Source organism: Anomalospiza imberbis, chromosome 3, assembly GCF_031753505.1.
Source record: "Anomalospiza imberbis isolate Cuckoo-Finch-1a 21T00152 chromosome 3, ASM3175350v1, whole genome shotgun sequence".
Classification (NCBI taxonomy): domain Eukaryota; kingdom Metazoa; phylum Chordata; class Aves; order Passeriformes; family Viduidae; genus Anomalospiza; species Anomalospiza imberbis.
Window position 1 is genome coordinate 110061561 of NC_089683.1, and position 26582 is coordinate 110088142.

Sequence of the window (26582 nt, forward strand, 5' to 3'; positions counted from 1 at the left end):
CTCGCCGCCCGGCAGCCAATGGGAGCGGAGCTCGAGGGCGGCCCCGCCCCGCGGCCGGCGCTGACCCCGGCGCGGGGCGGGCGGGGGCGATGGGCGCTGGCCCCGCTCCCGCCCCTCAGGGCCTGGCGCCGGTCCCGCCGGGCAGCGGGAGCGTCCCGGGACGCCCTCGAGCAGCTTGTGTCTGCAGCAGGTGTTCCCTTGTACCCCCAGTGACCTTCCCCAGGCGGAGCTGTGCCCCGGCAGCGTCACCGCGCTGCAGCCCCACTGGAACGGGCCCTGCGCGGGCCCGCGCCACGGCCGAGGGGCCACGGTGTCCTCCGGGCACAGCTGCAGGATGCGGTGCCGCTGCAGGACCTGCCCTAGGGCTGATCCCTGTGGGATGCCGGCCATGCGCTGCCCTCGGCGCAGCTTTCTGGGAAGATCCCCAAGCCACGCTTTAAAGCAGGCTGCTCTGGGGTTTGTACCTGGCCAGACCCTTCCTTGGTGGCTGGAGTGGACATATCCTGACAAGTTCCCCTGTCATGCAGAAATATAAATGTGAAAATTGCATATTATATGGCTCTACGCAGATATTTACTATATGTATTATGCTAGGTTGGAAAGTTATGTTGTATTAACATTTTAATAATATAGTAAATGCAGTTTTGTAAGCTTTAGCAGTTAAATAGAAATTATGTGTGTATTCTTTTAATTAGCTCAAGAAAAGGAGAAGATAATAAAAAAAAAGTTCTTTGCACAGAGATAACAATTACAGAAACCCATAAATTTTCCAGAGGAGAGGAGTTTATGGTTTTCCTTATCAACAGAAACGAACTTCTTCAAGCTGGACTTAGACTGGAAGGCGCCTGGGGATTATAGAAAATTTTTGACACGTACCAGATGGATTTCTTGTTTTAAATAAAATATATGCATATTCATAAAGTGTTTTGTATATGCAACAGATTACCCTTCTTAAGGAGTAAATTTTCTTTTAACGGGGTCCCCCTTTTCCTGGCTCACTTTTGTCCAGAGAGGGGTACCCAGCCCGGGCTGTAACTCTTTGCTGTTATTGTCTCATTAATTGTCCTAACTCTAATTGTGTAACCTTTATTACTACACTTGTATTTTTTTTATAACTATTTTATTTTTATTAAACTTTCTAAATTTTTGAAACAAGTGATTGGCGTTTATAACAATAAACCTTTCTCCTTGTTGCTGTCCATTGGCTGATTCTGGTTTTTGTCCATGTCACCTGCCCCTGGAGATTATTTCTTCGCTAATGTTGAGATTTTCTAGAGGTCAAGTGTCTGATAAAGCACTTTATAGACAATTTTGTTCCCAGCTTTAGGCCAGGAAGAACCAAAGAGACATGGGTTTGCTTATCAGCAGCGTGAGGGGACCAGCACGGGTATCCCACGTCCCTGGCCGGTGCTTTGGTCCTGACCACACTCCTTGGCCCTGCAGCCTGCTCCAGGCCTGCCACCCCAGTGTCACGGGCCAGATTCCCAGTGGATTTATTCTGCTGCACCCAGTGGAGCCAGCCCCAGTTACACCTGGCAGCTGGCCCATTTACATTTTTCCCCCTAGAGAAACGCACTGGGAATATCTTTTCCAGGGCTGCTTCTAGACGCGGAGCTGTAACGCTGCAGTAGAACATGGTGGGTGCTCTCAGAAGAACTCACAGCCTAGAAAAATCCAGGATCGTCTCTGTTCCCGTGTAGTACTGCTGTATGTGGGGTTTCTTTGATGCATGCTACTGCAAGTCTTCCATCAGGCTGCACGTCCCTCTGCCCCGGATGCACACTTTCTGGAGCTGCCTTTTTATTGGCATTCACGCCGGCAAAGCCCTTGTGAAAGAAAATGCCTTGACGAAGTTGTTTATTGCTCATTCTCCGGGGAGCCGCTTGCCTGCCAGTAGAGGCCGCGCTGATTTCAGGCTTCGGAGTGGAAAGGCGGAAGCAAACGCGGCTGGGTCATGATTCATCCCCAGGCTGGGCTGTTTTCAGCCGGTTTAAATCACTCGGGAGCTGCCAGGCATTGTTCTGGGAGCTGAATAGCACCCGGCTGCGGCCTCGGCAGGAAAGGTCTGCGTCCTGTTCCGCCCCCGATCAAACAAGGGCCAGGATGTTTGCAGGAACAGCAAAGAGCCGAGAAACCCTTCCCCTCCCCTTGGGCTTGGGCTGAGTGGGTGTCAATAAACAAGAGGGGAATCAGCTGGTGATCTAAAGGAGAGGTTATTTAAGAAATTCAGGGGCACAATACCGATTTTCTTTTGCTGGCGTCTAGCTTTGTTAGGAACTTTGCCGAAGAGAAACTGGTTTATTTGATTTATAATACAGGGTCGACCCAGCCAAACTCACACCCAAACTCACTCGAGGCTGGCAAAGAATAACAAGGACATTTTCTTTCTGATTTGAGACCTCAGGATTCTTTCACACCTGGGGTTTCCAGCAAAGACAATGGATTTCTCTGTACCTGTGGATGCAACGATTCAGCAGTAATCTTCATATCTATGACATTAAATAAGAGCTTCCTTATGATGATCAGATTTGAAAGCACTGTACTTCTGATATATGAGAGGATACCTGTTATAAACGCCAATCACTCGTTTTAAAAATTTATAAAAGTTTACTAAAAATAAAATGGAAAAAAAATAATACAAGTATAGTAAACAATTAGAGTTAGGACAATTAAAGAGACAATAACAGCAAAAAGTTACAGCCCGGGCTGGGTACCTCTCTCTGGACAAAAGTGAGCCAGGAGAAGGACCCCGATAAAAAGAATTCCCTCCTTAAGAGGGGTAACCTGTTGCATACACAAATCACTTCATGAATATGCATATATTTATTTAAAACAAGAAGTTTGTCCGGTACTTGTTGAGGAATTCTTGTTAATCCCAGGCGCCTTGAAGTCTAAGTCGAGTTTGGAGAAGTTCGGTTTTTTGTTGATAAGGAGAGCCATAAATTCCTCTCCTCTGGAAGATTTAGGGGTTTTTTGTAATTGTTATCTCTGTGTGAAGAATTCCTTGATTATCTTCTTCTTCTCTTGAGCAAAACGAATACCACACAGACATATTTTCTATTTTAACTACTGAAGCTTAATTTCAATTACAAAACTACATTTACTATATTATTAAAATGTTACTACAGCATAACTTTCCAACCTAGCATAATACATATCGTAAATATCTGCGTAGAGCCATACATTCTGCATTTTTCACAATACCTTTGTGGTGAGAATATGCATGTCTTTTGCACAGAACTGGATCCATCATGAACACCAGCTGTATGCATTCAGAGTTTTAATATGCCCCTAACTCCAGTGACCTGCAGTTATCCAGCACGTGTCTTTGGCACATCAGTTAGTTACTTCTTTCCACCCTGAAGGGTTTCAAGCTACAAGCCAGACAGTCAGCTCTGGGATGAAACCTGAAGCCTGGAGGTGCACTATATGTTCTTGCATAGCATCTGCACTATCTTCAGCATCAAATTTCAGTCTTGCAATGCAAATATTTGGGATGGATGAGAAATCAGCAAGTGCAGGGCTTGGACCTAACCTACCTGTTCCCCGACTGAAAACAATATTAATTAGTCTTTGTACAAACTGCTCAGGACTCTCTTTGGGCTGCCTAACCCTTCTCTGAAAGGTGTTTGCAAGTGTTTGTCCTTCTCTTCTCAAGGCTAACAAACCTTTTCTTTCCCCATAGGTCAGGATTTCCACATCTTGGACCATTCTCTCAGTTCTCATCTTCGGGCCACATATCTTTGAAGCTCAGCACTGATCCAAAGCTCCAGCATGGGCTTGGCTGTACTTAGGCAGAACCGGTGTGGTAGTCCAGGCTGTGATCCTGCTTACACACCCTAGAACAGGATCTGCCTTATTCACAGGACAGGACTCCTGCTCCTGACTGCCTGTAACTTCCTGATCCTGCTCCTTCACCTACTGTTTCCCATCAATAGAAGTGCAGGTAATTACTCTTATCTAGATTAATTTTTTCCAGCCTTTGTTTCCCAGACTCTCTCTCCGTTTTTCTGATATTGCTGGAAATTTCAGCCCTGCACATTTCCATTTTCCCAGACCTTCTTCTCCAGGTAGGGCCTGCAGATTTTCTCTGTTCTGACATTTGACGTCACCAATCAGCGACTTATGGTCCTGGAACTACAGCAGGCTCCCAAGGAATCCCATCATTCAGCTGGACAGCTGCTCTGGTGATGCCTACACAAGTAGGTTCAAGCTCAGCCATGCTGCTTTAACTTCTTTATAAAGCCATGAGAAGACTTGCCTGAAGCCTACACACTTCCCATTGCTCCTGTAGATCACCAGTGCACTATTACTGAATATTTCCTAAAAAAGGTAGCTGCCACTTTTTCTTCCTGACTTTGGAGAACCACCTGAAAATACGACTTCAGCACACTCATGGCAGCTGACAAATGAAATACGTAAGGCAGGATTAAGGAAGAACAGAGGGAAGACTGGAGTGACAAGTATTTTAACGTCAGCGTGGAAGTTCTGAGTTGGGTGTGTTGTCCAGTGCCAGCAGCTGGGCTATTTGAGTCCTTTTACCACTTGTTTGCACAGCTGGACCGAGTGGCAGGATTTAGCTCAGGGAAAAGGTCAAGCAGAAACTGCACTTCTCTTTCTGGCCACACGATGTGCCCATCACACCACGAACACAGCCCGGCCAGCCCGCCAGCAACTGCAGACGTAGCCACGAACGCATTGGGGTTGCAGGGGCTTGTATTCCCTCACAGCACCTCCTTACCTCTAGCCAGGCCCCCTAAAACACTCACACAGCTGCACATCAGGGCCAGGCGCCGTGGAGCAGAAGGTGGTGGATGGGATGGAGTTGGTGTGGCCCAGATGCTCTGCCTTTGAGGAAGGTGACAAGCTGCTGTGAAAGAAATAGGAGCCAAGCGGTCAAGAGGCAGCGGCAACTCTTCATCAATGTGAATTATAATGGGCAGTGAATAATTGGAATTAAGTTTACTTACTAAATGTGAGGTTTACTTCTGCTTTCAGTGGGGAAATGCGAGCAAGTTCTTTTTCATTCTAATTGCTGGGATGTCTTGGCCCTCTGTCATTTGTATGTTCTGTGAGCAGAACCAGGAGGCTCTTCAAAACTAGAGCTGGCATCTGCAGGAACCAGTCATCAGCACAGAGATTTGTAAAAGAAATATTTGGATTAGTACAGATTAAAATCTGTGTATGTAAGTGCCAGAAGAAATAGCAGAGCTGGAGGACTAAGAATGGCTTGAATTTATAACAAATGACACCAGAAAAAAATTTGGGACTGATAATTTGAGCCATTGCTAAGACCACAGGACACACAACTCACTTGAGGGAGAGCCTCCTCCCGCAGGAGGACAGACATCTCCTATTCCCCTCCCTTGCAGCCAGGCAGGAAGAGAGACTGCAGCAAAGAATCACCACAAAAAAACTATTAATTGTTAAAGATTATTTAAAAACTGCCCCAAAACTGGGATGCTCAGTGAAGAATTCACAGGCATCACCCCTTGTGCTGTATGTTGCACACATGTGATTGGGGCTGGACAGAACTTGTTTCTTGAGAGCGAATGAAATCTGCAAGAGAACCAGTGCAGGTGGCTACAATGAGCTTAAAATGTAAATAAATACCATAGTCCCCTTCTGTAAGATCTACAATGATTCAAAGAGACTTTAATGCTTCCAATGGGGACACAGCAGAGATCTGACTTCCAACAAAGCTACACATTTTAAAGGTGACCAGTGAGAGGTCACACAGGCACCACACAACCTGTGTGAATGAAACCATTCATTTCAGGGCAGAATCAATGGTTTTGTCTTCCATTTAACTCACAAGGCACTTCCCTATAATTCTATCTACCTTAATCAGACAAACTGGGGATTAAAAAAAAGGACTAATCTGCTCGTTGGCCATAATTGCATTTCCTCTGCAAATATTAAGTTAGAACAATAGCAGTGGCTTTTGTAATAAATTTACTGTTAAATACTTTTCATGTGAACAAGAGAAATGTGTGTTGCCTGCCTAGAGCTTAGAAGGAAGAAGTGAAGAGTATTTTCCCAAAAATGCTCCAAAAAACCCCAACAAAACTAAGAAGTTGTAAAGCAGGTGGCCAGATTTGTAGGTGGTGGTAGAAAACCAGAATAAAATCATTAAACTTTAATTAGAACTTATCCAACTTTTATATCTTTGTTGAAATATTATAGGAAACCATCTCTTTATCCATAAAAATGCCTAACAAGTGCTAATAATCTCTGGCTGGAGACACCTGGGACTCAGTCTAAGGCTTAGTTCAGCTCTCATTAAAGAGAAGCAATCATTCTACCTTTTCCACGGGTCTCACAAAGCTTTATGGGTTTCACATGGCAAATCACTGGCTCTGACAACCACCCCAGAAGACTTCAGAAAACCTGTATGCAAAGCTGACATGTAAATGGCTCCAGGCTCTGGTCCCAGAGGACCAGAAGTGAGCTAGTTCAGCTAGGAAGTGAGAAGCCAAAGACACAACCATGGAGTCAGACAGGCTTTTTGGAAACCACCACACTGGTAGTTCTGTAAGATTTACATTCCAGGGCATAACACCAGTCCCAATTTGTAAATCATAAATGGGCAGGTCCTTCAAATTCTGCTTCCTTCTTCTGGTGCTTGCAATTCTTGTGAATTTTTCCCCCTTGCTTATTTTTTCTGGGAGTTTAATGCTTGAAGCTAACCCACCTACACTGTCATAGTAGATGTTTCTCCCTGGATTTGTGATGTTATGTGTGTGCATCTCAGGACAGACTCCACCCTCTGGAGATATAGAAACTTTAAATGGAAAAGCTGTGTCAAACCCACTTAGATGGCAAACCCAGGCCCTCAATTCTGAGACCAGCACACTGCTTGGATGAGCTGTGTGGCAAATCTAAAATTACCCTGAACTTACCAACCTGGCTGCCTATTGAAAAGCATTTCCTAGTGATTACTCCCACTCCTCAATCCTTCTCCAAGGAACAAAGTCAGTTGGCTTGGCAGAAGGGCAGCAGGGGTGTCTGTCAGCCCTTCCACCCCACCAATGCGTAACTGCTAATCAGGCTCTCTCCAAACAAAGATGGAAACATGAATTCCATTTGGGGTGGTTTTTATTTTAGATTGAGAAGCTACACAAAGAGAAAACAAATACACATTTCCATGAGAGAAGGGAAAAAGAGAGTATCCCATTGTGTCACCCTCCTAATACAACAAACCATCCCAACCTGAGCCACAGGACCGGTTGCTCCCCAGGTGGGCAGGGAGTTCTTACTCTAAAGGGTACAGCACACAACAAGCATCTGTAACATCTGCCCCAGGGTCACACACCCCCAGACACAGCAGTATGGTCTCTTCTTTGCATATGTGCACAAACATCTGTTCTTGGGAGACACTGAAAGGCTGATACAGAGTCACATGGGTGAAACCCACAGCTTCGAAAGAGGAACAGCTACTGATGGGCACAAGGATCAACACACCCACATGGCACAAACACCTCTTCAGTGGAGTGGTTACTCTAAGCACAAGGCAGATACATTTGTATCAGTGATACTGGATTGTACTGGAGCAGATGGCAGTGAATGTCAGAGTTCATCTTTCTTTTTATTAAAGTAATTAATTAAATGGTTTAGCATATAAAAAATACAATAATCCTCCCTCCGAATCAGAGCAATTTGTGTTCAGGTAGAAAGAAAAGCACATACACACCTCGGGATTGCTGCCAGAGAGCTCACAGGATAAAGAAAAGCAAAGTATTTTCCTTGTCTCACACCAGGACATCACATTCGCCCCCCTGTCTCCAGGGATAATGGAGTCTTTTAGCTTTGGTGCATAGTTATATTTGAAAGCCAAAGCAACTTGGAATTTGTCCTGAAGGGAACCAGGACAAGGCACCTTTAAGGATAATAAGGCAGAAGGGGACTCCTCATGTGCAGGGGTGGTCCTGCTATCCCTGAATCTGAGGAATTAATCAAAATCTAATCAAAGTCTTCACGCTCACGAAGTTGTGAGTGAGTGAGTCTCAGTTTGCTGTAACCAAGAAGCAGCTCAGGAGCAGAGGCTTGCTCGGTTATTTGTAGTGCTATGCATGGTCTCCATCCCATACAGCACGACCTTACAAGAGTGCAGCCAGAATAGTAAATGAGGAAGTTTAAATAAGATTGTGTCCTTAAAAGAGTGGAATTCTCATGGATGACAAACACATCACCTCCACAGTGGCCTTCAGGGAAGACAAGTCAACAGAGCATCTGTTGTGGAGCAGAGCAGAGAGGCAGCGACAGCTGGGCCACCTTGGTCACAATTATTTGACTAATTAAGTGTAAAATGTCATTAAGGTATTGCCTTAATGAAGCAGGGTTTGTTCAGTCAGATGCTCTCCAAAGCTGAAAACATGTCTTTGTCCTCTCCCAACAGGACAGGAAACAGTCCATGTCCTCAGATGGGAACAGAATATCTTTAAGTTTGATCTATGTACTATAGGAACCTGGCCCTGCTGGGATCTGGGCTGACTCCAAGGAGCACAACAGACTCTGCAGGAGGGATACAGAGAAGGCAAACTGAACAAAACATGAGGAAGTTTCCTTCTGCATCAACACAGACCACTAGGAAAACACTTTTTTTTAGAGGCACCACATCATAAGAATACTCTGAGCATGTAAAATGCCTTTAGTAACAGCCAAGAAATACTGCTTTACTGCTGCTTTGTTGATCATGATCATCTTAAAAGGCCCAGACCATTCCTCTATGCTGCTACCGAGGTATCTCCATCAGAAATCCAGAAACCACAGAAAGCTCAGGAAATTACATCAATGCGCATCAGTGAAGGCCCTGGCCTGTCCTTTTTGCAGCATTCCTTCTGGTTCTAAAAAATGCTACAATCCAAACCAGTTAATATCTAGAGTATTTTTTATGGTTAAGCACAGCTCTTTCTGTGGGAATGTAATCTGGGGGATTCAGATATTGTAAACAGTTCCTTGAGAGAAGTGCTCCCTTAGTAATTTCCTTCTGCAACATGTAACTGCAATTAAGTTGCACGCACATGGCATATGCAGTTTAGTTTCAATTACTAAACACATGCTTGGCAAGGAAGAGCATTACTTTCTCAGTGTTGTTTTACCAGAAGCAGCAAGTGAAAGCTATCCTAAGGAACATCTAAGACCAAATTTCTTGGTCTCTGTGGCTTAAAACCACACCGTTAACTTTGCATTACAACAGAGTTGGCTCAAAATCCATTTCCTCATGCTGGTTCCTGTTGGTAGCCCTGCTTGCCTTGCAAACAACATCTGTGGCCTTGGGAGACAAGTATAAATGTTTCTTGAGCAGGATTTTACATAAGAGCTGTTGGCCAGCTGAAATGTCCACAGTGCTCACCTCCTATTGGCACCGAGATCTGAGGTTAAATCCAAATGAGATTTTGTAACTGTTAAGGATGATGCATCTGCTGACACTGAGATATAATTTGATAAGTAACCAACCTGTGAACTCTTGAAAGAAAGATTTTTTTTTCCTCTCTTATTAAAATCTCTGTACAAAATCAAATATGTTTATAAACTCTCAGATGTGGATTCTTTTAAGGAGGTGATAGTTGTTAGCTAAAAATGAACCTGGCTTTGGGACTCAGAGTCTGCTCCTAGCTGGCTTGGCAACTCTTCATGTGACTCAAGAGAGTTCTTTCACCTTTGTATTCATTCACTTGTGCAGATGTGAACTGATGCCTGCTGGTCACAAATGCCTGTGAAGACCCCATGCAGAGAATGAATTCTGTGTTAACATTAACTTCCCAAGACAGTGCTCAGATGTGAAGACCTACAGAAGCCAAACAAGGCTCTTGATCACTTATTGTCAGAGTTAAAATATTCAGGGGAAACTGTCTGCATGTGTCATCCAAAGTCTGGAAAAAGTTTTAGACCATTTGTCAAATGATCCCTTTTCCCTCCTGCCAGAAAACTGAAGCAAGTGAGCATGGCTTTCATCAATATGCTCCCATAGATAACAAGTTGGTCTTTGTCCTTGGAGAATAATGGTCTCCATGCATTTATCTGAGGAGCATTTGTCCTAGCTGTCCTGCAAGGAGGAATGTGTGTCAATCCCTGATCCAGAACTGTACCGCTGTTCCTCTGGTCATGGCCAGCAGCCAGCAGCAGCTTATCAGAGCTCCATGCTGGCCCTCTGCATGCTGCCTTGTTGCATTTCAGAAACTTCAGCACTCCTGCCTCTCCCTGCAAATCCCTCCCAAGCAGCAGGCAGGGATTTGCTTTGTCTCTGCTACATGCCAGACAAATGTCTGCAGCCTCTTTGATCCTATCCATATCAAAATGTCTAGGAAAAGATGCTCCTTTATCCTCTTGCTTACCCTGTCTTCTGTGACGGTGCCCCTGCAGCCTTCCAATTCTTCCTCCTTTTTCTCCACCTTTGTCACCCATAGTGACAAGACAACTTGTTCTTTGAGTTGAAAAGCTCTTTCTCCCACTGAAACTAGTCAGGAACTAAGCTGTCAAGACTCTCAATTTAGTTGTTGAATCCATGGTGATGTCTGTTAACTTACCTGAGCCTAAGCTTTCATGGCATGTCAGGTGGAGATGGAAGGAGGCAGATAGAACAGGGCACTGTGTTGTCCTTGACTAAGTCACATCCCTTTTCTGAGCTGCAGCTCACGCTGACACCAGCTCCCTTGCTCCCTTCAAATTAGCCCAGCAAATGCATCCACCTGATCTCTTTTCCATCAGTCATCCCTCCTCTAGCACAATGCAACTCTGCACACTTTCATTATTTGATTCCTTTCCGATTTTTGAAAAGTTCATTATTACTCAAGATTTACTGCTCTCTGTCTTAAGAGTGCTTTCCAAACATTGCAACTCACTATCTTCCACACTATGGCTTGTGAAAGACGTGTAAATATCTGTAAACCTAATTTACAGAAAAGGAAGCACAGGTATAGGACTTATACAACCTGTGCTGTTCATCTGTCACCAGATCAGTCATTACAGGCAGCTCTGTCGTTATGAACTGCCAAGGCAGTGAATCTTGGCAAATCAGTGAAGATGTGACAATTTTTCTTTGGTGAGAGTTTATATTTTGGTCTTTTGTCTTGTTATATGAGGCCTACTGCTCACTGCCTGTGGGAGGGTCAGGGTTAAAAATTTTCATTTCCAAGAGGATGATGCTTTACAGTGGCTGCAGAAATGCTCTGTGTTAGCAGAGGACCAGAGTGGAGATTTTGCCCAGACTATTGACCAATGCTGCAAATCTTTGCAGAAGAGCTGGTGGTTTCATCCCTTTTGCAAGCTCTTGGGGACACAACCTACAAAATCTGGCTGGGTGGTCAGTCACAGAGATGACAGGGACTTGGACTTGACTGAACGAGGAACTGCATAAACACCTCAGATTTCATTGTTCTTCCTGCAAAATAAGGAGGAACCACAGAAGAGGAATGGTGACACTGGGTCAGGTCCATATCTGGCACCAGTCACAGCAAATGCCCAGGACGAGTATGGGAACAGAGCAAGCACCAGGAAAGCTTCCTGCCCCTCACACCCTCCCCCCAATCCCTCACCACCTCAGGGCCATTGCCTCCTCAGGGCTGCCCAGAAAAGACAAAGCAGAGATTGTTTCACCAACCCATGTGGTACTTTGGCCAGCTCCACATCTCTGTTATATCCGAGGGACACAGTCCCGTTTGTCACATCCTGGCAGGGGAAGCCCTGGGATTGGCTCCAGTCCATTCTCATGTGTTGAGAAAAGCAATCCTGATTGCAAGAGACATCCCCAGAAGGGGCTGAAGTCCTTTGCAATTACCCAGTCTTGTAGAGCAATTACCAACACCAAGACTCAGCTAAAGCTCAGTTCTTAGGAACACAAGATCTTTACTGAAAATATCCTACAAACAGTCAAGTCCTGGCACCTTCCACTGCTCACTACAGTTTTTCAGGCATCTACACCCACATCTCACAGCACAGAACAAGCACCTTTCTCAATGTGAGAGACAGATACTGCTTGGCACTCTCAGAGCAACTCTGAATTACCAAGGCTCACAAACCTCTGCTGAGTCCAGGACAGGAACAAGGCAGAATGCAAACTGGAGCCCTCAAAACTCTGTCCACTCTCCCATTTATTCCTGAGCCACTGAAACATAAAAAGAACATACAGTATTCCAGGAAACAGGATGAGATCAGGCAGTGATAAATAAAGCATGGAGTGAAAAGTCAGTCCTAGAGAAGAAACAAAAGATGGTGCAAAATGCTCAAATAAACTTCACTGAAAAAAAGGCTTGCAGACTCTTCAATATTTCATAGAATCCACTGAGTTGGAAGGGACCCATAGGGATCAATCATCAAGTCCAACTCCCGGCCTTGCACAGGACACCTAAGAAACACACCATGTAATTTCCATATCTTTCTCTCAAAAAGCAATTCCTGTACTAGAGGGTAGGGCATGAGCTGAGGAGAGAACTTGCACCTTCCAGAAAAAAGCCAAAACAACAAAAAAATCCCCACCTAAAATCAAATAGAAGATAGTGTTTTCTTAAAATATGTTTTCCACATGGAATTAACTTCCTCTTTCATTAAAAAAAAAAAACACAACAACTGACTAAAGGCTTCCAATTTACAGTTATGCCAGGAGAACAGAAATATATGTCCAGGCAAGAGACATTGGAGTTAAGCACCACACTGGCACCAGATTTGTGGAGTGCCTGGGTGCCAGAGCAGAGCAGAGCAGGTAGCCCTGGCTGCACTTGCAAGGCTCCTGAGCTCTCAGCTCACAGCCTCCTGGAACAGGAAGCTCCCAGTATAACACATTACACTGCAGGTCAAAAACAGTATCTCAAATGTACATCCCTCAACTGCCCTTTCATTTTTCTCCCAGCAGCCTTACCCGAAGACCCTGACCACTTAGAGCAAATGGCAAGTCTTCTGTCTCATCAGACTTACCACCAGGATCCACATCATTACAGTGGCAGTTGTTGGAATGTATCACATTTTTTACAGTCTCAGAGAGTGCAGTACTGGATCTTTCACATTCCTACCTTTAGAAAACAATCCAGGTAGAGAGTTCTAGAATGCATCACAGCTACTGTGAGGAATGGGAACCTCACAGAAAAAAACAAAATGTAAATTCTGACACAAAACGATTAAAAAAATGACCAAGAAGATGTTCTGACAAGCAGTAATTATCCAGCACTACTGCTTCCATAGATCCCTCTTGTTGTGCACAAACAACAAAAGAACTGGCACATTTTTAAGTCTAAAGTAGGGCTTCTGTAAGACTACAGATTTCTGGCAGGTTAAGAGCTGATACTCATGGTTCATATAAATCCTATGATACCTGTCTTCAAGAAAAGGAATGTCAGATTTCCTTGACTAAATTCCTGCTATGAGAATGATTTGACCTCCTTAAATCCAACTGCTCTAACAAGCTTTACATGGGACTAGACACTCACATCAATGCAAAACATGGCAACCCACTAGTGGGGACTGGGAGAGGCATTCGGTGAAGACTGTGAGCTTCTGCATTGCTATTGGAAAATACTAATACTGGGCATTTGCTTCAGTTTTCCATTTCCTGGGATCCCCTATCAGGAACAATGCGCCACAGCCTATGGCACACTGCTACAGGGATGAGGCACACTCCAGCTGCTGCACCATAGGGAAGAAGGATCATATGGCAATGGCAAAGTAGTGCCTTGCAAAGAAGCCCAGCCTTTGGTTTGGCCAGGGCAGTACTTCTACCTGTGGGCAACAACAGCTTCAGGGTGAAAGAAGATTAAATTTGAGATGTGCTCTTCTCTGAAATGGTGCTGTGATGCTTCATGAATTGTCATTTCAGTACTGCCCTCATGTGCTGATGCTAGCTGCATGTGTCACAGTGAGGGAGAGCAGCACAGAACCGCAGAATGTTAAAGGGTTGGAAAGGACCTTAAAGATCATCCAGTCCCAACCCCCCTGACATGTGCAGCGACACCTCCCACTACACCAGGTTACTCAAGGTCTTATCCAGCCTGGCTTTGAACACTGTCAGGGTTGGGGCATCTACAACCTCCCTGGGTAATCTGTTCCAGTATCGCACCAAATTTCATCTCTTTCAGTTTCTATCCATTGGTCCTTGTCCTACCACTACAGTTCCTGACAAAGCCCCTCTCTGGCTTCCCTGTAGGCCCCCTTCAGATACTGGAAGGTTGCAATGCAACCTTCTAGTCTCTGGGCTGAACAGACCCAACTTTGTCAGCCTGTCTTTGCAGGGGATGTGCTCCCATGCTCTTTGTGGCCCTCATCTGGACTTGCTCCAACAGTTCCACGTCCTTCTTATGTTGGGAACACCAGAATTGTACACAGTATTCCAGAGGGTCTCACAAAAGCACAGGAGCTAAACGTCTGATGAGGGATAAAATTAAACTACAGAACCCAGCCCACAGGGGACAGTCAGGATTTTCAGCTTCCTTGACACACCCATATACTATTTTAAAACCAAAGTATTTGGGGTTCTGGTGCATTCAGATATTTCAAAGAGATGCTTAGACTTAAAAATGTGCTTTTGGTTTCCTGAGTTGAAAGGAGTTGGGATGATTCTAACAGGAAAAAAATGTGAAATTGATCTGCTGGGCAAAAGACAACACGACAGAACTGTGTTTATCTCCTTTCATTTTGAAGGTGAGCCAAGGAATGACCAAATTTTGTGGACATGGTTACAAATAAACTGGTTAAGAAGAAACTCCACCTGCAGTTTCCCAGAGGGCTGACTAATCCTTTCCTACTTGGATTGTCTGCACGGCTCCAGTGCACTGGATTAACCAGCCAGTCATGATGCACTCACGAAGCTCTCCCTCAGGGGTGGCCACATCTCACTCTGAGCATCTTCCTGCAAAATTCATTGAGTCCCTTTACCAGGAGGGATGCTTTGCAAAGGAAGGCAGCTGCTGCTATGGAATTGGAGTTGCCTCTTCCTAGTGCTGATATCTTTCCAAGATAGATTCCTCTGAAGCAAGAGAGCACAAAGAAAAAGGGAGACTTTAGCATTACTTTATATCAAAGCTAAGTGTAAATATATATTGCTGAATTAACAGTGTGGAGATGGACCATACGCAATCTCTTGTTGAAGTAACCAAGGGAAAACATCACAAGTCCAGGCAAATTTTGGCATGCATAGTCATATTTTTTTAACTATTAGCATCCAAAGAGCCAAGATAAATCAACAGGATCTTTGTAATGAGTTTGCCAGACTTTGTTCAGGTTTGGGATGTAAATTCAGGAAGGACACTGTAAAGGCAAAAAGGAGGAATAAGAATCCAGAAGCATTTAGCTGAGCTTCAAGCAAAGGTTACCACCTGCCATTAAAGCACTATCCTGGCCCAGCACCACCCAGAATTACTACAAGTAAACTGCTGCCAGAAGGACATTTATGGCAGGACCAAACTCCTAGCAGGAACAGGTAGCCAGCTCCCACACAGAGATCACTGGGGTTATAAACTCACCTCTTCCCCTTTCAAGCCAAGACTCAGAGTTGCCTGTCATCAGTTTCCACATGATATGTGTTCACAATTTTTCCTCCCCTATTCAACTTTGCTGAAAGAGAGTATGACTGAAGTTGTTTTGATTGACCCATTAAATAAACATGAGCAGGACGTGGTGTGCTAGCAGAGGATCATGTGTGTTTTCATGAAGGGAACTGACTTCTGGATTTATGGATGTTGTCACAGGTGAGCCTCTTTCAGACATACTAATGCTGGAACAGACTCTTTTTTTTCAGCCCCAAAGGGATTACTTTAACAAAATTTGTTCTTCCTCTGGATTTTTTTCCTTAACAGCTTGGTTAGAAGAAAGGAGGAAACCAATCCTTGATCTGCACGAAGATCTCCTCTGTTTGGTCCCACAGTTTGGGAGTTACTCACCAAGGAAAGCTGCTATGAGCTGCAATGTAGAGAGAGAATGAAACAAGTCCCTGTAAGCTATTAATTTAGGTATGAAACAAAAAAAAAAAAAAAAAAATAAAAACCAGCTAGTTTTAAGGACATATTCAATGTTTTTAATGGATCGGAGAACATGAGAGGAAGGGGAGTGGGAGAAAAATGTTGCTTCATAACATGGCTGTAACGGCTGGTAAGTGTTTCCAGGCTAGAAAACAAATTTAAGCAACATTTTCACCCACTCTGGAGTTTCTAGACTGCTTCTCCATTCAAACAGCAGCAAAAGTTTTCCCCTACAATAAGCACATACTGGGTTTGTCTACCTCCCTATCTTCAACCCATCTGAGCCTTCACTAATGGCAGTCTTGTTACACCAGAAGCCTCGATGGCAGTTCTCACGTCCATGTACACAAGTGTGCAGCGCAACACGTATACATGTACAGGCATAAACTATCAAAACACTATTATAAAGCGAGTGCTCCTTCTCAACAGCCCTCCTCTGCCCACCCCACCTCCCTCCCCTTCCCCAGGCCAGCATATTTCAAAACAGACTGGAACTGAGCGCTTCCAAGAGCCATCCAGCCCCTGGTCGCACTGCAAACGTCTGGGTGCGTTGACAAGTCCTGGCCACCTCTAGGACTGGTGTCGACGAGCGGCCTCGAGTTCACAATACTGATTCCTTGGATTCAGGGTCTGCTGTGCTGCTTGTGTTGGACACTGGGGTTTTGTGGGTTACCAAAGGTGACGTTTCTGCTTCAGACTTGCTGTTAGCAACTGCTTCTACGGTGACTTCCTTTAGCTCCTGCTCTCTCTCTTTCTTGTCTTTTTCATTCAGGTAATTAAGGATTCCTGCTCCCAGGGCATCCCCTTCCACATTCACAACTGTGGTGGTTCGGTCCCTGGTGAAGATCAGAAACAAAAGCCAAAGCAGCAGGGTTTTAGTTTTAAGAGAGTTTTAATGCAATAAGGGGAGCTGATTCACCCCTGCTGAATCACTAACATCAGGGGAACTAGACAAGGAAGATGTAGTTATCACAGGTGTTTTTCACAGAAGTATCGTCACTATTTCAGAACTAAAAATGTGCACCAGAGCAGGTTTAAGGTCAGTCAAACTGTTACTATCAGCTGGTTCTGGTCTCTCTGTGGGCTGCAGCAATGGTACTACTGTTTCTCAGGCATCCTGCTTTTCACAGGTCACCTCCTTCCTCTTCCCTTTTCCCAGGCCAGCATTTTTCAAATGCATGTTCAGAACTGGAACTTTGTGCTTATCCAGTAAGTGACTCAGAGCACCTAGCTCTCTTTTTAACTACTGTGACTGGTATCTTAATCCAAGCACCCACTTAAGGGATCCTTCCAAAAGCAGGCAGAACGATTTGTGCTCTCTGCATTTGCTGCCCATAGCACCTGCCCTAATTTTTGATGCTACAATACAAAACTAGTGTGCCAGGGTGTAATGGAAGAGATTTATGGATCATTAAGATGAACAGTGTTCTCATGTGACATTTGAGACTTGCTAGTCATTCTGCAGCCTAACTTTAACAGAGGCTCAATTTGTAATTGTGGTCCTCCCTGGTAATTAAACAGCTGGCATGAAAGCAAGACATGGGACTCCTTCCTCCCTCTTTCCCCCTTTTGTTACCAGAAGGCTGAGCTCCTTGACTAGAACACTTGACCACAGAGGGAGGCTACCTATTTTAAAAGGAAGGCAACCAGCACAACACAGGCTGAGAGCAGCCCAGAGTGAAAGGAAGGGCAAGTTTTTCACTGTTGCCTCAAAGCACTTGCAAGTACAGGGGTGGAACACCCAGCCACTACTGTACTTCCTTAGGAAGACAGGATAAAAAGGGCTTTGCCTGTAACTCCTGTCCTCTGGAGGTGGCTGATCCCCAAGAGGTTACAGCAAGAAAGAGTGTGATGACCCTAAGGAAGCTGTAGAATATGCTCCACAGACACGTGTTGTGTGGGAAGGGAAGGTAATACAGCTGCCACCTTCCCCAGTCTCTGAAATTTCCACATCTGCTGTGGGAATGCACCATGTATACAGAGAGGCTGGTGTTTCCAAAAAGCAATGCTGAGGCATTATGTGCAGTCCGAACCAGGAACTGCCCAAGAACCCACCAAATGGAAACAAATTACCTGAGCAGGATTCAGATCACTTGACCCATACTGACCTCTTACTTCTTTCCCAGAAGATGGAAAGGAAAGGTTACCACCATCAGTACTGTCTACTAAACTTGTGACACTCAGCAGTGTGTTCCAGCCATGACACTGCCCACGGCGTGTCACAAGCCCTCTGTGTCCCTGCCCTGCCAGTGGACAGCACCCCTCTGTCACACTTGTGTTGGTGCTTTGACCAGTCTTGAAACTACAAAAAAAGTTCAGACAATAGCTGACAGGAGCTTCTGATGGAAACTGCTTCCCACGTGTGACTAAGGAAGTTTTCCACAAGTGATGCTCAGACTCAACTTCCTTTGTCCTCCCCTGGCCTTTCTAGTGGCCAGTTAATTTCCAGCAATATCAACACATTCTAAATGGACTTTTAACAACCATTCTAATGGGAATTGAAGCCAATAAGAAATACATTCCTACAAAGGCTAAATAAAAAAGCTTGAAGAGGGATTTTAGCATACTGACTGCATAGAATGGGAAGGCACCACCTTTTCCATTGCCCATCACAAGTTACCTTGTGATGTAGGCAGACGTCTTGTAAGAATTATTTTCTACTGGGTTTTATTCTGGACTTTGACCACGTTTCCAGCTAAACATGCTACAAGGATGCTGTAGTGAGGTGGATGTCACTCTTTTCCCACGTAACAAGTGACAGGATGAGAATGAGAGCAAATGGCCTCAAATTGCACCGGGGGAGGTTTAGATTAGATATTATGAAAATCTTTTCATGGGGAGAGTTTGAATCATTTGAACAGACTGCCTAGGGAAGTGGTGGAGTTCCCATGACATGGCTTAATGGTGAGCATGGTGGGTGGTGCTACATTGACAAAATCTGAACGGTTTTTTTCCAGCCTTAGACATTCTGTAATTCCATGTTTCTGTGCCTCCCAACAGCAGGTAGGTGAGGCCTGCAGTACTCACACGATCCAGTCCACGGCCAGTATGAGGGACAGGTCTTTGGTGGGCAGCCCGATGGCCTCCAGGATGATGGCGATGGTGAGGACGCCTCCGGCAGGGACCCCGGCTGCTCCCACGCTGGACGCCGTGGCCGTCACGCTGCAAATCAACGGCCATGCCTGGTGAGAGGAGCTCCCAGCTCTGCCCTGCTGCACTCTGTCATGTGCTTCCCCGCCATGGGAGCTGTAAACAAACGCTCCAGCATGGGACACGCAGAGCGCTCGCTTCCCAGGCAAACCCCTTCCTGCTTGCTGATGCAAAGGAACCTACAGAGGACAGGGCCTCAGCAGGGATCCGCAGCAGAAACCGTGGCGATGGCTCTGGGTTCAACACCAGGACTGCATTTCCAGGATCAGAAACAACCAACACAACTGAATCCTGCTGCCTTTTCAGGGTCAGAAACTACCAACACAACTGAATCCTGCTGCCTTTTCAGGGTCAGAAACTACCAACACAACTGAATCCTGCTGCCTTACTAACATGCCTAGCTCCAGTATGCTGAGGGACTTACAGCTCCTGACCCCACGTGTATAAAGACAAACTCTGCCATGCAGGACACAGCACCTTCTCCGTGTCTCGTTTGCATCCCAACACAGCCCCTAAATCAGGAGCTGGAAACCTGCAGTGCATATGCTCAACACACCTTTTTGTGTGCAGGTGTCTGCAATCCTCAGACCTGTCTTCACACCTGATTCACTGAGAGTACCTGAAAAGCTAATTTGGCTACACACCAAAAAAAACCCGGTGCCCCAGCCCTGCCTTAAATAGACAAACAACATGCTGAGAAACACGATCAAAAAGGAAATAAAACCTGGCCAGGATGGGTAAAAAATGCCAGGAAACAGCTCTAGGAGGCACGTGGTGGATGCAGCTGTGAGGTGGATGGGCACAGTGAGGAGCCAGAACTGCTTGTAGCATCCTCATTTAAGGGATTTGAAGGAGAAAAATGAAGATAATGACACTTCATGTGATATGGGACATCAGAGGATATTCCAGGCATAGAGGGGAGAGAGTCTTAGAGAAGAAGGTAGGACTGGGGTGGTGGAGGGGATAATGGAGCAAAGCAATTAGGAGGGGAACAACAAGAGATCTAACCAGGAAAGCCAGCAATGTGATGGTAGGAAGGACAGAGATAAGCAGGAACAGAGTCTTTAGTACAAAACAGATGCATAAGGAATCAAGGAGCTGGCAGGAGAATTTTTTAAGACATCCAGAGGGGGAATAAGGGGCTGCTTTCTGGGCAATGCAGAATGCCTCAATTACCCAGCCTAATGGTGACTGGAGGATGGAGGAGTGAGATGCTTAAGGAAGGAGAGGAATTTCATGTGAGAAAGAGCTTTAAACAGCTCAAAGACTGTTTCAGAATTCAATTACCCCTCCCAGGTTCCACCTTTTATTAAATCGAGACTCTGGCAAATCTTGTAAAGGTTTAAAGACTCCATCCTTTAATCACCCTATAATTATGTTACATAGCAGTCTGTAAGCTTTAGGTCAGAGATGTGGAATGCTAACTGTTAGCTATTAATGGAGAGACCACAGCTTGAATGTGTCTGGGGGCCAGAAGAATGTGGTTGCAAGCAACTTACAGAATTGTGAAGATCTGCCCAGGGTTGAGGTCGACATTATTCAGCTGAGCAATAAACACAGCTGCCATGCACTGGAAAATAGCAGCTCCATCCATGTTTACAGTGGCCCCAATGGGAAGGATGAACCTGCTGATCCTCTTGTCAACTCCATTGTTCTCCTCGATACACTTGATCATGGACGGGAGCGTGGCTGAGCTGGAAACAGAACAGGGAGAAATGGAGCACAGAGCACCAGGGTGCTCTCAATGCCCCAGCACTGTCATGGCTTTCATGTTTTTAGCATGCTGCAGACAGGACTGTCAAGGCAACAATGCCATTTTACAGTCCCTCTCTGGCATGATGGCAATGAGGGACCCTCCTTGTTGGGTTTTGAGCAGAGGTATTTAATAATCTGCTTTCATCCAGAAATAGCTGATAAGGACCTTAATCTCCCACAAGCAAGAACTCATGACTTAACACAGTATGCAGCACTACATGGCTGTAGAATGAGCAAGTCTCAAACTACAAACATACAGTAACAGATGCAAATATAGCAGGGGAGGTTGGAACTAGATGATCTTTAAAGTTCCTTCCAACCCAAACCACTGTATGATTCTATGATAATAATATCTTCTCAAATGAACAGAAAAATAATTAAAAATAAAACATCACTCTTGGATTTACTTCTTGCATTATAAATTACATGGTTTTATTCGTAAACCCTCTCTTACTATGCAGAAGGAGGGAGTTTGTAAATAGTACTTCACCTCCATTGACAGACATGCAACATGCTTTTGGGGATGATCTGAAATGATTTTATATAATATGTCATTTGATCAGGTGTTTGTACTTGAGAAAAGTGTAAATGACTCACTCAATCATTTGGTTATGACAAATAAAAGCTGATCAGGCCAGATCTTTGAAATAAATATTAAATGCCTTTACACTAGCAAGCAAGTCTGCTTTTCTCCTACAAGATTAGTCTAAATTTGTTCCAGGTCCTTTTAAACTTTAAAAATAAACTTCTGAAGACAAAGTCACTCACTACTGACCCTCACTTCACTTAGAACTGAAAGGACAGCTGGCAGGATCATTTAAAGACAATTTTATTTTTTTTTCTCCAAGATATTTCCAACTCAGCATCATGCAACAGCCCCAATATTTTGAGGAATTCTTTTCAACAACTGATAATCAGCATGTGCTGTGTGGCAGGCTGATGACAGCAGTGGGACTCTCTGTGCTCAGAAGACTTTCTGCAATCTCAGGAACAACATTCACACCTTAAACTAAAACTGGATACAGCCAGTTTAGGGTGACAAACATAACCAGGCTACAGTCCCAGAAGTGGCACAGAAACCCACCTGGAGCAAGTGGCAAAGGCAGTGGCAAGTGGTGTGATAAGTCCTAAGAGAAAACGATACGGATTTTGCCGTGTGGCTGCAAAATAAATAAGTGGCAGAATGATTCCTCCGTGGATGACGTGGCCCAGGATAGAGGCAAAGATGTATTTTCCCAGACTGGTCACCAGAAGCACAATATCTTCCATTTCCACAATCTTGCTCCCAACAAGGAACATAATGCCAATAGGTACATACCTGTGTAAATGAAATATTGGCTGTCATTAAGTACAAACAAAAAGCCTTGGAAAACATGGCATTTTCTGTCCTGGAGATAACATTCCCCTAAACAATCTGCTGCACCTTATTCACCACACACTCAGGTCAGGCAAATTTGGAAGGCTTTTCTAAGACTCTTGTTTGGTGGATGGTAAGCAGTCAAATTTTTAAAAAGTCTGTTCATTTATGCCCTCAGAGACAGGGCAAGGAGAGTGCCAAAGGGAAGGTGAGTGGGAAGCAGAAATGCTGCCAGGAGCTGCCAGGACAAGACACCAGTGGGGAGGGGAGGGGAGGAAGGGGAAGGGAGCAGCATCACATCACCTGAGTAGAGAGAGGGGTCAAAGAGTTGGGTCTCAGACATGCAGAAACTCCCAGCAGGAGTACAGAGTCAGGTCATTAAAACCACAGACACACTGGGTGCCAGCTCCGTGGAGGTTAAGAAAAAGCTGTGCACATACCAGAGAGCTCAGCTAAAGGCTGCTGATGCATGTGCCAAAGACAGCAATTAACTCTGCTATTTGCCTAAAAAGGACTAAGTTTAATGATCAGGCTTCCAGAGCCTCCCCCAAGCCAGCAGCCAGGCACACACACACACACATCCATGCCTCTTATCTAGAAACATGCCACGTCAGCATTTGTTTGAAGTTTCCTTTGTCAAGAGCCCTCAGAGCTGCTCCAGGGGGAGGACCACCTGCAGGCCACAGCCACACCTCTGGCCCCAGTAGCCCTGAAAAGACTGAACTGCCCTTGCACCAACAGTACAGCAGCTCTAAACAAACTGTGAATCACTGCAGGCCCAGGGCCAGCTCCTTCCTTAGCTCTACTGGGATGTTGGTGTCTGAGTACCTCTGCTGATGCTGTCCACACTTCATCCCTTTCTTCTAAGGTTAAGAAATACAAAAAGATCATCCAGCTCCCCGAAATCCTGCCCCCAGGAAAATGTGTGACTACAAAAGGTTTGCCTGTACATCTCAGGAATAAAGAATCCAATGTCCACGATCAGAGAAGATGATTTGTGGAATCAGGACAAACTTCAGAAGGTTTGGTTAAGCATGCAAAGGTGTGGAAAGGTGGGCAAGCCTTAAGACTACTCAGATCACGCACTTCTTCCTGGCCTGTCTCTCCCTCAGTGGTTCAGCAGCTCCTCTGTTCCATGCAGAGAACATCTCCCTGTGTCCCAGATCCATGTGAGCATCCTCTATCCCTTGGCCAAATTTCTAGGGGAGCCTGTGGAACATTCCCCACTTAGCCTCTGCAATTCTGCCTCTGAACTGTCTTTCTGAGGACCCTGATTAGCCAGATCCAGCTGAGCCCTGGTCCTGCACAAGCTCTGAACTCTGAATTCCTCCCCTTGAAGAGGGAGGCTGGAGAGGAAAAAACTGAAAGTTGAGACCCAAGTGCTGCTAAAACAAGAGAGTGGCTGTTGAACAGGACCAGACACGAGCTCAAGCTGCCTTTGCTCCCACTAGTATTTCACCATTCCAAAGTATCCCTTGGGAAGCACATGCAGCTTGACAGATTTTGAATAAATATCAGGACTACACAAGAGCCTTAAGGAAAGAGAACAAGTAAGGGCTTCCCTGTTAAGGGTCAGCAGTGGTCCCTATAATCCACAAAATAAAGGATTACATACCAACTGATTGGCTTGAAGTGCTAGCACTGTAATAAGCTGAATACATGAAATGCCTCTTATCAGTATTCAGTGTCCAAGGAATTACATTCAAGAGCAAAAAGCTTAAGCTGCTTGGAGACTGAATTTTTCAATCCCTTATGATAGCAACTAACACAGAGATCTGCCTGTGTAAAATCAGGTGTTTTGTTAAAACCCTTCTTCTTAGGGAGAGGAAAACAGTAGGAATGAAAAATGCAGAATGAAGGAAAAAAGAAATACATTTAAATACACATTTAATACATTAGGTACATTTACAGCTTTTTAACCAGCTTTGGAAAGGGAGTGAGAAATGTCCCACTGTTAGTTTGTTTGCTAGCTATCTTTATAAATATTTTTAACTCTCTATGTGAGGTATTAGGACTGCTGTTTCACAGGAGCAGCCCAACTCCATACAGCTACCAAGGACAGCCACGATACTGCTCTGAGGCCCAGGTTCATCCCACCTGATGGAAAACCCAGCCAGGAGGCTGCTCCTACCCCAGCTTAGGTGGCCTGAACCACTCTCTAGAGGTGCCTGCCTCCTCCAACGCTGGTTTCTTGCCTAATGAGAAAGCTTAGCGTGCTCCAGTTCCTAACTTACAGACTTTTTTTGGCATCAAAAGCTTTGTGGGATTGATCAGAGCACCAGTCAGCCCATAAACTTTTCCAGACTCCAAGGAATTAAGTGAAATAATGTATTTGCTCATTAACAGGCAAGAGAAAAAAAAATCAGCCTTAGGAAATACTGAGTTTTCTTTCCACTAAATAATCAAAAAGGAGTCCTGGAGAGGATTTATAGGCAACCCTTTGAAGTTCTCCAGCCTGATACCTTAAGCTATGAGTGACTGTCTCATTACAGGGCACAAGCAAGGAGAAAAGACCCCATTGTGTGACATCACAAGATTCACTTTTGCTGTGATGAAGGATCTCACAGGAAACAGCAGGACAGAGAGATGAAATGTGAGTTTGCTGATCTGAGCATAACACTGCTGTGCAGATGTACCTGCAGTCACACACTTACCACATAATCCAGGTAACCAAGACCATTGTTGCCTCATTGAATGAGTTAAAGAAGCGAATCAGATCTTCCCCCTCCTGGCCAAGCTTTTTCAGTGCCACTCCTAAAACCAGAGCAAACAGCACCAGTCCCAGGATGTTCATCCCTCTGATCTCAGTACCGATAGGGACCTGCAGAGACAAAAAAGGTGGCTTGTTACATGTGAGAATGGGACAAAACCTAACAAAAGGGTCACCTCATTTTGTTGCTGGCTGATTGATCTGAAATCCACAAGCAGAACCTATTTTGGAAAGGTAGAGCCTATTTTGTTGAAGGGAATCCAGGAGATCTGGATGCAGTTCAGGTACAAACCTCCCTAGTTATGAGCTGGCATGGATTCACTGAGAAGGAAAGGGCCTGCTACTACCTCCCCATGTGCCCTTTAATATAATACTTGTGTTCTCAGCGACCTGAACAAGAAAACTCCCCAGTTTACTCAGGACTTTAGTGCAATGATGATACCAAGGTGAGAACCATGAGAAAACAACCAATGTTATGAAGCAGAAGGAGGGGAGAAAGGCAGAGAAAGGCAGCAAACTGTGGCAACCTCCTCCTTCATCTGTCCATGTCAGCTGTGGGAGATAGGGAACAGAAGAGAGATACCTGTTCCCCTTCTCAGAAATCTGTCACTGCCTGGGAAAAGAGGATAAAAACAGGATCCACCTATTGACAAAAACTCGTCTACCCACAGGTCTGCTCTGTTAGTCTTTCACGGTTTGCTTCTCAAAGACAGCCAGAGTTCTCTTTGGCAATGTAGTATCATAGAACTGAATGAGTACTCTTGTGGCTACATAAAAATATAATTGTTTTGACAAAGTGTTTTTTTTCTCTCCAACTTGGCAGTACAAACATGTCAAATTGTTTTATTTGGAAGAACTTTTATATCAGATGAAGTTTGTGTACAAGTTTTGGCCTTTTGGCTAGTTTAAGTGGACACTAGCTCAACACAAGGAAAGAAAAATACATTCTGAGCTAAAAGTTTGAAATGAGTATTGACTAAAGAACTCAGGATACTGATCTCCTAAATCTGATAAAACCAGCCTGCTTAAGATGCATGTTTTTTTCTGGAAGTACACTGCTGAACTGGACTGTCTCTCAATGGCAGGTGGAAACAAAGTCCTTCAGGGAAAGGGATCACATGTAAATTATACACAAAAGCAGGAAGGTTAAACTGCTGTTTACAAAAAGTGAAGGTGCTGGCATTTTTTTATTCACTAGGTAAAAAAATTAGATATGGAATCTGCAATTTTTATGGTAGTTGTTTGTTCAGGGCTAAGCTGCCACGATTTATTTGATTCCTGATTGAAAGAACTGAAAACATGGACAGATATTAAGCATGAGGTACAGTGTATCTCCAGAGATGTCTGAAGAAACATGTCACACACACTAACACTTTTCTGTCTGGATAGTTTTGGCTATATTCTGGTTTTTCTGACTGAAAGCTCTAAACTCCTCTGTGGTTAGAAAAGTTAAGACAAAACAAATGACCCCCTCCTATTAATTAAACTAATCATCTGTGTACACAGGATGTTATTTTTGTAATATATATTATTTTATACTGGGTTCATTTGATACAGGGGTAATATGAAAAGTTTGGCTGGAACAGAATTTTATAATAGGCCCAAACCATCCCTTTAAAAAAAAGAAAAGGTCCCAAAAACAGTGAATACTCTTTTGTTTTGGTTC

At 44.7% G+C, this 26582-nt stretch overlaps 1 protein-coding gene across 1 annotated transcript in view; it reads right to left on the minus strand.

Annotated features, from left to right (window-relative positions):
- Positions 1 to 7080: 7080 nt before the first annotated feature.
- SLC1A4 (solute carrier family 1 member 4) overlaps positions 7081 to 26582 on the minus strand; it is a 33945-nt gene continuing 14443 nt past the window's right edge. The window contains exons 4-8 of the mRNA XM_068186375.1: positions 24861 to 25027; positions 21934 to 22167; positions 20594 to 20788; positions 18972 to 19106; positions 7081 to 16780 (exon numbers count right to left, since the gene is read on the minus strand). Coding sequence (XP_068042476.1) covers positions 16546 to 16780; positions 18972 to 19106; positions 20594 to 20788; positions 21934 to 22167; positions 24861 to 25027 — 966 coding nt within the window. The 3' untranslated portion in view covers positions 7081 to 16545. The remainder of the gene's footprint in view (positions 16781 to 18971; positions 19107 to 20593; positions 20789 to 21933; positions 22168 to 24860; positions 25028 to 26582) is intronic.